The sequence below is a fragment of the Xenopus tropicalis genome, chromosome 8 (assembly GCF_000004195.4).
Source record: "Xenopus tropicalis strain Nigerian chromosome 8, UCB_Xtro_10.0, whole genome shotgun sequence".
Lineage (NCBI taxonomy): Eukaryota > Metazoa > Chordata > Amphibia > Anura > Pipidae > Xenopus > Xenopus tropicalis.
The window spans coordinates 107,209,993-107,221,058 of record NC_030684.2 but is presented as its reverse complement, the minus strand read 5'-3'; the positions used below and the strand labels follow the sequence as shown (position 1 = coordinate 107,221,058).

The following is an 11,066-nucleotide window of genomic DNA, read 5'->3' as shown; positions in this document are numbered from 1 at the left end:
TTGCATTGTAGGAAAAAAAACACTGAGATTGTGCTTAAAATGGCACTTGGCTTACTGTGTTCTTGGACATAAATTAGTCCTTTTAACTTGTTTTTCTTGCTTTGGCAATGTCGAATAGGCTGAAACACTTCTGCTGTATTGATTTTAGGAAAAAGCATTTTGTTGTAGGCAGACAGATTGTTCCACTGGGCCAGGGGTTGATAGGAACTTTTAACAATTTCTGTAAAGTTCTTTGTACATAAATAAGGGATCCTAATAATTATGAAGATGTGCAATCTTGAGCGTGCACACACGTTACAACACCAGCAAACACAACTGTGGAGTGCACATAAAATGTGGTACACACACATAACCCTCACAAAAGATAAGAGGGAAGATTGCAGCAAAGCAAAAATAATACAGGGTCACAAAATAAGTAAAACATCAGCTTAAAAACAAAGATCAGTTGTGTATCTTAAAAAAATCCAGTATAAAAATCAAATCAAAAGAATTAATACAACAATACACGGAAAGAAGAAAAGAAAGCACAAAAACTAAAATTACTTTTGGAATGCACTTTTTAATGAAGCTAAAAAGTTACCAAGTTTTTTTGTTTATCCATAGGCAAAACTCTTTTTGCCAGCACAATGAATCCCACTCAGAAAAAGGAGAATACGGAGCAGCAACAGTGGATTAACCCTTCAATAAAAATAAAAAGATTTAGTCTGGCTGTAAGGTTTTCAGTAATATCTGAAAACTGATTGTCCATAGGGATGCATCTATCAGTTAGACTCTGGTGTGTCTACAGGTTCGAGTGGTCCCTGCTGCAGAGGTGGATGGAGAGTCATCGTCTGTTGTGTCCCCCTGATCTTCTCTTTGGAGTCCAAGGCTGATGTGACTCTGCAAGGCAGCTGGGATTAGCCACTCTTTGGGAAGGCAGCTCTGAAGGAATGGGATACAGGAGCTGAAATAGGCAAGGCGGTTCACCCATCTTGGGATTTCCTTCCCACACAGCATCTGAACAGGCAAAAAAACACAAAACATTCTGTTAAACTTATTTGTGAGATTTAAGTTTACATTTATTGGCTGCTCTGAATACATTTAAAATTGGGAACTGGAGCAGCAGGATACAAAGAGTTCTTCCAACAGACCCTGGTTTCATGGGCCTGCTCATTTCTCCAGCCAGCCTAAATTCCTAGACAGTACCATGGTTCTTCCCATACCTAAAGCCACTGCAGCTGCAATGGTAGGTAAAAACAGAATAAGGAGTAAGGTTCAAGATTTGCACCTCATTATAATTGATATTAATATTGTGTAGTGTAAAACCCCATTTTTTGTTCTTAACCCATGGTCAAGAATCTTTGGAACTAGTAGACAGAGACAAAACATGAAGAGATCAGTATGAAAGAGAGAAACTGGGATTAGACAAGGGAGACAAGGAAGATCAAACAGAATTTAAAAAAGCAATAAATAAATAAAAGCAGGATACAAGGTAAAGAAGAACTTAAGAACAAGAGAAAATATGGAGAAAGAAAGAGAAGATCACATTTTGAAAGAAGAAGGTAAACTATAAGATAAGCAAATGAATGGACCCTGTATCTAAGGTTTCCTGGAAGGCCATCGCCACTTCAATCTGTCCCTGACCTCTACTATGGTTTGTTATACAGAGGTTGAAAGGACAGTTGCACACATCAGACGGGTGCATTATTAAACATATATTATTACAGCAAAATGTATGTTAGTATCAGTGTCCTGTTAAGAACAAAGTCATTATGAAATGCTCTTTCCAACAGTAACAAATAACCCACTTAAAAGCATTTTCCAACCTTATAATAGTGCTTGGAGGCATCTGTAAGAAGTTTATACACTATCAGAAAGTTCTGAGAGTTGGCTCTGGAATAGAATAATATCCTGAATTTTCATTTATTATGATAATTGTGCTCACTAAAATATCCCGGCAAGCTGTCTTTCCTCTCTTTTTATTTGTTTTCCACAACAACACTTGCTGTAAGAGAGTATTTTTAACCACAGATATCTAATCTGTGAGTGTAATGTGTTTAAGGCTTGTCTGCAGGATCAGATGTGTGCTGTATTCCCAGGGCCGGATTTCTACTTGGGGCGCCCCAAGGCCGCCCCCATTCGGCGCCCCCCCACCCCCGCCGCGTAAACGCGAATGCGCATGCGCCTAACTTGCGCATGCGCGAACAACCCCCTATCGCTAATGCGCATGCGCAAGCGCCTAACTTAGAACTCCCATACGGAGCAGTGGGGAGATGTCCCCATTGCTCCGTATGGGAGCAAAATGTTAACATTTGCTTGCGGCGGGGCGACATGCCGCCCCTGTGTATTTGCCGCCCTAGGCCCGGGCCTTTGTGGCCTCGCCACAAATCCGGGCCTGTGTATTCCATAATCACATCACAGCAGGATTATTTGCAGGAGAGTGCAAAGGGAAGCCGTGGCTATGAAGGTGGCCCTGTGGAAGCCAGGAATCCCAGCATGCGAGTCAGTTAGGAAGGGGAAAGAAAAGCCGTACAAACCTCTGCCAACACTGCAGAAAAGTGGTTGCAATTTTTGTGCATTAAATGATAGGCGTTTCCTTTGTATTCCTTTCCTAGCTCCTCCATTATGTTATCAATGTCTTCTTCTGTGAAATCTGTGGTCCCAAGGGCAATGGCTTCCCTGCAGGAAAAGTAAACATCAGGCATGCAATAAGTTATTTGTGTCAAATCCCTGCCATAGGGAAGGCTTGTACATGATTATCAGGAGACCGGTTGTTATCCAAAGATGCTCATGGTTTGTATCCAGGCTCTGGTCTGTTGTAGTTAATGATAAACAGGGAACATTTTACTGAAATTACATTATGTAATTATGGAAATCAGAGCAATACAAGTTTTAGCTCAACAATCCTATTTATTAAAGAGAGGTTACTTCCTAAAGAAGGGCAAATATTCGGATATTATAAGTCACCTGACCATATAAAAACATGAGACCAAAGGCTAAGTACTTTTATACAGGTTATTAAACTCTGAGAATCTAGAAACTGTATCTAATATACCTTTTACAACAGTTTAATATGTTATTTATACACTGACATATTTACTAATAATGTGCACCTCAGATATACAGTCAGGCCACATATACTCATCTGACATCTTTGTCCTTCATACACATTCTCCTCTGAAATACTCTTTGATTGGTCCATGTAAAAAGCCTATGATTTTGGTGCAACTCTTCTAAAGTGATACTGACACCAAAAATAATGATGTTTTTTAAACCTTTCATTGCTTTATCATTGTATTATCTCTTTAATTTCAACCTATAACCATATAGCTATCACTTTTACAATGCCATTCTGGTCTCATGGGTTTCTCTCTGAGGGGGCTGCCATGTTTGGGCAGTAGCTGTTTGTTGTTGTTTGAAAACACTCCCCTTAATTTTAGTTTAAAAATCCTAGCCAATCGGAATCAGTGCTGCACATACAAACTATTTCTAATGAAATCTTTTAATGTTGAAGTACAACAGTGGACAGTGGTGTTTAGGAACGAGGTATTTGTATTCCTTTCTAAGCATATTTGCTCTGATACCCTTTGAACTGGCCGTCTCTGTCATGTACACTCTATAGCAGACACACGCAGCGTGTATACTTTTTATCTATATGGGAGCGCATTCCTTTCAAATAATAAATCACAGCAGGATTAATTAGTATAGCTCTGGTGCAAAGATTTATTGAGAAGACACTTACAGGCAGCGCTCGGTGAAAGTATCTTGATGTCTGTGATGTGGGGGAGGCACAGACTGCAAGGAAGTAAGGGGAATAGAACCGCCCAGCTTCAGCTGACGTCAGTGAAGTGAAACAGTAATTGACAGCTTGAGAAGTGCCAGTCGGGTTTGCAAAACAGTCGGGTTTTAGACATTCATGTAACTTTACTAAATAAAGCAGACATCTGGGCAAAAAACAATCAGTATAGCCCATAGCTAACTTTTGATGTACACCATTATTTTGAGGACTACATTTTTCATGTCAGTATCACTTAATGCTTATTGGTGAACATGTCTGAATATGTCTACAGGTCATGGTATATCTAGTAGAAGTAAATCTATAGCAACTGGACTTGCTGAGTAATCATTGAAGAAATTTCACTATGCATTCGAGCAGCTTCTTCAGTTCAACTGACTGGTAAGGGAAGCCCTCAGCATATAAACTCTTCCAATTATCCAATCGCAATCGTGTAATCGTTTTTTACTGTGAGAACTGTGAAGTTGTAAAGTTGTGAAATTCTTTCCCTGAATTAGTCGTACTGGCTGATACATTATATAGCTTTAAGAAGGGGTTGGATGGCTTTTTAGCAAGTGAGGGAATACAGGGGTATGGGAGATAGCTCTTAGTACAAGTGAGGGAATACAGGGTTATGGGAGATAGCTCTCAGTACAAGTGAGGGAATACAGGGTTATGGGAGATAGCTCTCAGTACAAGTGAGGGAATACAGGGGTAGGGGAGATAGCTCTCAGTACAAGTGAGGGAATACAGGGGTAGGGGAGATAGCTCTTAGTACAAGTGAGGGAATACAGGGGTAGGGGGGATAGCTCTCAGTACAAGTGAGGGAATACAGGGGTAGGGGAGATATCTCTCAGTACAAGTGAGGGAATACAGGGGTAGGGGAGATAGCTCTCAGTACAAGTGAGGGAATACAGGGGTATGGGAGATAGCTCTCAGTACAAGTGAGGGAATACAGGGGTAGGGGAGATAGCTCTCAGTACAAGTGAGGGAATACAGGGGTAGGGGAGATAACTCTCAGTACAAGTGAGGGAATACAGGGGTATGGGAGATAGCTCTCAGTACAAGTGAGGGAATACAGGGGTAGGGGAGATAGCTCTCAGTACAAGTGAGGGAATACAGGGGTATGGGGGATAGCTCTCAGTACAAGTGAGGGAATACAGGGGTAGGGGGGATAGCTCTCAGTACAAGTGAGGGAATACAGGGGTAGGGGAAATAGCTCTCAGTACAAGTGAGGGAATACAGGGTTATGGGAGATAGCTCTTAGTACAAGTGAGGGAATACAGGGGTAGGGGGGATAGCTCTCAGTACAAGTGAGGGAATACAGGGGTAGGGGAGATAGCTCTCAGTACAAGTGAGGGAAAACAGGGGTATGGGAGATAGCTCTCAGTACAAGTGAGGGAATACAGGGGTAGGGGAAATAGCTCTCAGTACAAGTGAGGGAATACAGGGTTATGGGAGATAGCTCTTAGTACAAGTGAGGGAATACAGGGGTAGGGGGGATAGCTCTTAGTACAAGTGAGGGAATACAGGGGTAGGGGGGATAGCTCTCAGTACAAGTGAGGGAATACAGGGGTATGGGAGATAGCTCTCAGTACAAGTGAGGGAATACAGGGGTAGGGGGATAGATCTTAGTACAAGTGAGGGAATACAGGGGTATGGGAGATAGCTCTCAGTACAAGTGAGGGAATACAGGGGTAGGGGGGATAGCTCTCAGTACAAGTGAGGGAATACAGGGGTATGGGAGATAGCTCTCAGTACAAGTGAGGGAATACAGGGTTATGGGAGATAGCTCTTAGTACAAGTGAGGGAATACAAGGGTAGGGGAGATAGCTCTCAGTACAAGTGAAGGAATACAGGGGTAGGGGAGATAGCTCTCAGTACAAGTGAGGGAATACAGGGTTATGGGAGATAGCTCTCAGTACAAGTGAGGGAATACAGGGGTATGGGAGATAGCTCTTAGTACAAGTGAGGGAATACAGGGGTAGGGGGGATAGCTCTTAGTACAAGTGAGGGAATACAGGGGTATGGGAGATAGCTCTCAGTACAAGTGAGGGAATACAGGGGTATGGGAGATAGCTCTCAGTACAAGTGAGGGAATACAGGGGTAGGGGAGATAGTTCTCAGTACAAGTGAGGGAATACAGGGGTAGGGGAGATAGCTCTCAGTACAAGTGAGGGAATACAGGGGTATGGAAGATAGCTCTCAGTACAAGTGAGGGAATACAGGGGTAGGGGATAGCTCTTAGTACAAGTGAGGGAATACAGGGGTAGGGGAGATAGCTCTCAGTACAAGTGAGGGAATACAGGGGTATGGGAGATAGCTCTTAGTACAAGTGAGGGAATACAGGGGTAGGGGGGATAGCTCTTAGTACAAGTGAGGGAATACAGGGGTATGGGAGATAGCTCTCAGTACAAGTGAGGGAATACAGGGGTATGGGAGATAGCTCTCAGTACAAGTGAGGGAATACAGGGGTAGGGGAGATAGCTCTCAGTACAAGTGAGGGAATACAGGGGTAGGGGAGATAGCTCTCAGTACAAGTGAGGGAATACAGGGGTAGGGGAAATAGCTCTCAGTACAAGTGAGGGAATACAGGGTTATGGGAGATAGCTCTTAGTACAAGTGAGGGAATACAGGGGTAGGGGGGATAGCTCTCAGTACAAGTGAGGGAATACAGGGGTATGGGAGATAGCTCTCAGTACAAGTGAGGGAATACAGGGTTATGGGAGATAGCTCTCAGTACAAGTGAGGGAATACAGGGGTATGGGAGATATCTCTCAGTACAAGTGAGGGAATACAGGGGTATGGGAGATAGCTCTCAGTACAAGTGAGGGAATACAGGGTTATGGGAGATAGCTCTCAGTACAAGTGAGGGAATACAGGGGTTATGGGAGATAGCTCTCAGTACAAGTGAGGGAATACAGGGGTATGGGAGATAGCTCTCAGTACAAGTGAGGGAATACAGGGGTTATGGGAGATAGCTCTCAGTACAAGTGAGGGAATACAGGGGTTATGGGAGATAGCTCTCAGTACAAGTGAGGGAATACAGGGGTATGGGAGATAGCTCTCAGTACAAGTGAGGGAATACAGGGGTTATGGGAGATAGCTCTCAGTACAAGTGAGGGAATACAGGGTTATGGGAGATAGCTCTCAGTACAAGTGAGGGAATACAGGGGTAGGGGAGATAGCTCTTAGTACAAGTGAGGGAATACAGGGGTATGGGAGATAGCTCTCAGTACAAGTGAGGGAATACAGGGGTAGGGGAGATAGCTCTCAGTACAAGTGAGGGAATACAGGGGTAGGGGAGATAGCTCTCAGTACAAGTGAGGGAATACAGGGGTAGGGGAGACAGCTCTCAGTACAAGTGAGGGAATACAGGGGTAGGGGAGATAGCTCTCAGTACAAGTGAGGGAATACAGGGTTATGGGAGATAGCTCTTAGTACAAGTTGATCCAGGGACTGCTCTGATTGCCATATTGGAGTCAGGAAGGAATTTTTCCCCCTCTGTGCTTCAGAAGGAGTTTTTAGCCTTGCTCTGAATCAACTAGCAGTTAGGCAGGTTATATATAGGCATAAAGGTTGAACTTGGTTTTTCAACCTAACTTACTATGTTACTATTTAATGTAACTATTCAACTATTCATAGTTATATTACACCATTATGATTGGATTAGTGGAAGAGTTTATATGCCGACAACTTCCCGTACCAGTCAGTTGAACTGAAGAAGCTGCTCGGATGATTAGTGAAATGTCTTCAGTGATTACTTAGCAAGTCCAGTTGCTCTTGATTTACTTCTGCTAGATATATCATCGGTGAACAGTACTCAACTTTCTTTCACAGTGCAGATATGCAAAATAAACACCAATATCATTCCCTGGCACTGTTTTACTTGTGTGCCTTTGTTAGGCATGGGCAACACTGTAGCTCCCTGCAGCTCTAGTCCAAAGCCCTATATCATACAAGTTTCCCTAGCAAAAACACTACCCTGTAATGATACATCATATTCTGTATACCTTTATTTAGCTAATTATTAAATTAGATTTAGCTTTATACTATTTGGCTAGTACTAAGTCTATGGGATTACAATCAGTTAAGATGCAGAACACTTTTGTACTACACACTTTGCATTATGAACCCCCCCAGAATACAAAACTAGACTGCACCCCTCATTAAACTCAACCTATTGGCCAGAGGTTCTTTTTAAAGATTTGGTAACATTTGGAGTTTATGGTGGGAGGTGGGGTTGGGAGGGCAGGGTACACTAACACAAATCTAGCTGAAAACTTGCTCACACCAGGAATCTTACTGAGCTATTTAAAACTCCATATATCGGGTAGCCGTGGCTCTTAAAACCCTTGTAATATGTATGATGTTTATTACTGATGAGCAGATACATTTTTTTTTGTCTGCTAGGTTCAGTGGTTAGTGTTTTTTCCTAATAGATCATAAATTGCACTCATATTGCAAGCAGGCCCAGATCTGTGGCAAGGCCATAAATGCCTGGGCCTAGGGCCGCACAAATTGAGGGGTGGCATGCCACCCAGCTGCACCTGAACTTTGCTAACATCTGAAGCACTGGGTGCGTGTGTGAGCTAAAAGGATGCGCTTGCACGGAATCCTTGGGAGGGGCATAGGACAGAGGTGGCCTATGGGCAGCCAGTGGAGGAATCTGCGCTGATTGCAAGTTCCAGTAAAACTGGGATTGGTTCAGGTAGATCAAAGGCTGTGTCCTGCCAGACATGTGCTTAATAAATAAGTGCAACAAAATGCTATAATCTGGCTTTTTTGCATTTTGCCCACTGCATGGGGCATTGTGCAAATAGCTGCAGGATTGCAGAGACCTAAACAGAGACCTTTTCCAGATTGTCTCAGGTCTCCTCCATTTCCCCAGTGCTTCAGGACTGCAACAGCTGGATGACATGCCGCCCCTAAAGTCCTGCCTCCATAGGCCTGGGTCTTTGTGACGTTGCCACAAAGCCGGGCCTGATTTACATATTTTGCCTTTTAAAAGCGTATACAAGCAGATTGGATGGTGATTATAATGGTGATGTCATGCAGGTATACTTACTTAAATTTAAATGTTTCTCCAAGCTCTGCGGCATTGCCAGGGGTGATTTCAAAAATCCCACTAAATGGATAAGGGTGTCCTCCATAGGCAAACTCTAACATGGGAAAACAGCAATGTGAAATACATCAATATATACATATTCTTGTAACAAAATGCATCAAAAAAATATCATATCTGCGTAGAAGAAATGTTCTTAACAAATATTTTAACTTTTTTTTTACAATTAAAAATGAACCCCAGTGTACAAATACACACATACTCATACAGACCTATCTGTGCACTCACATATATAAACTCTATAGACCAATATCTATACGAATTGTAGAATTTAGTCTCACAATAGCCTTGGATACTATGCTTGTTCAAGAACTCATCCAGGCCCCTCTTAAAGGCATTAACAGAATCTGCCATTACAACATCACTAGGAAGGGCATTCCCCAACCTCACTGCCCTCACCGTGAAAAACCACCTACGCTGCTTCAAATGGAAGTTCTGCTCCTTAAGTCTGAAGGGAGGGGGCCTCTGGGATTTTGTTCTTCTTTGTGTCATAAAATATCTACTGCTATCTATCTGTCTATATAACATACTCTAATGTACCTATTAAGTAATCATGACCCCTCACATATGTTTTTTATCCAGAGAAAACAACCCCAACCTTGACAGTCTACCTTTATTGTTTACATTTTCCATTTCTGCACTCTTTCCATCTTAAATATTTTCATGGAGCCCAAAACTGCACACTCAAGGTGAGGCCTTACCAAGGTCTATAACAAGACAAAATATGTTTTTATCCCTTAAGTTAATGCCCTTTTTTATGCAAGATAACTTAGCAAGTCCAGTTGCTTTAGATGTACTTATACTAGATAAAGACAGCACATTATTTGCTTTAGTATCAACTGAATGATACTGCCTAGAGCTACACAGCTTGTTATCCACAAATAATCCCAAATCCATCTCCCTTAAGAAGGCTCACAGCATAAAACTACTTAGTGTATAACTCTCATTTATGTTATTTCTCCCTAGTGGATAACCTTGCATTCATCAAGAATGAACCTCATTTGCCCAATTTTTGCAAAGTGCCAGCATCCTGCATGGAAGTTACAGTTTTGCACAAGAGCCCATCTAAAGTTTATTAACACATTAAAAAAGAAAAAGGCAAAAGACAGACCCCTGCGGTACTCCAATAACAACACAGTGCCAATTAGAAAATGTTGCATTTACCACCACTTTTTGTAGTCTATCCTTTAGCCAGTTCTCTATTCTCTATTCAGGTTCAAATATTATGTTCCAGGCCAATATTCCTTAACTGGATCTGTGTAGTACTTCTGTGTGATATAGCAAAGTCTATATAGTTCACGTCCAGTGCAACCCCAGAGTCCATGTTTCTGCTCACCTCCTCATAGACAACAATTCAATTTCTCCACTAAAATCAGTTGCACTGATAAAACCATGCTGGCTCATTAGTATTGTGACAATGTATTCAAGTATCTTATCCCTTATTACCCCCTCCAAAAGCTTTCCTATTCTTTTGCTGAAATGCCTGGATGCTGTGAGTGATTCCTACTAGAAATGAATGGTGAGATACTAAAAAATATTACCCAGAAAAGTGATCTTCATACCCTGCATTTGTCCCTAAAATAGACTAGAAGTGTAGACTCGCTATCATTCTGAGGTGAGACTGCTACCTGAAGTAAGGCACTGCCTAAGGGGCTGGGCCACAAATAGCCACTAAAGTTAAGCTCCTATTGAGCAGTTCCCCTTTGCTGTTGCACAAAGGAATAAATCCTGGTTTTAGATGTACTTATACTAGATAAAGACAGCACATTATTTGCTTATTATGTACCTATAAACCTATCCAGTGCTTTGGGTCCACTCCTCTCAGAACCACCTTGTCTTCATACCACCTACACCTAGGTTTTCCAATTTTTTACCAGACTTACTATATTTTTATCTCCTTCCCTATTAATAACATTGGTAGAAACAAACCTCCAGCCAGGCATGTACATTTCAAAAGTAGAAATGTTCTTTATACAAAGAGACAGCCTTACATGTTTTTTGCTACAATAAACCTTATGGTGGCAACCATATACACACCCACTGAAACCTCATCTCATCTGAAACCTTTCTTTCTCTCCTTACCTCTGCAATTCTATCCCTGAATTCCTCTATAGGGAACATTCTCTCAACCCCTTCCAAAAGTAAAGGTGGCCATACACGCACCAATAATATCGCACAAAACCTCGT

At 42.1% G+C, this 11,066-nt stretch overlaps 1 protein-coding gene across 1 annotated transcript in view; it reads right to left on the bottom strand.

Annotated features, from left to right (window-relative positions):
* Window positions 1–539: 539 nt before the first annotated feature.
* Window positions 540–11,066, bottom strand: part of desi2l (desumoylating isopeptidase 2 like) — a 40,849-nt gene continuing 30,322 nt past the window's right edge. Inside the window, exons 3-5 of the mRNA XM_031891549.1 lie at window positions 8,823–8,916; window positions 2,517–2,658; window positions 540–996 (exon numbers count right to left, since the gene is read on the bottom strand). Of these exons, the coding sequence (XP_031747409.1) occupies window positions 766–996; window positions 2,517–2,658; window positions 8,823–8,916 (467 nt within the window). The 3' untranslated portion in view covers window positions 540–765. The remainder of the gene's footprint in view (window positions 997–2,516; window positions 2,659–8,822; window positions 8,917–11,066) is intronic.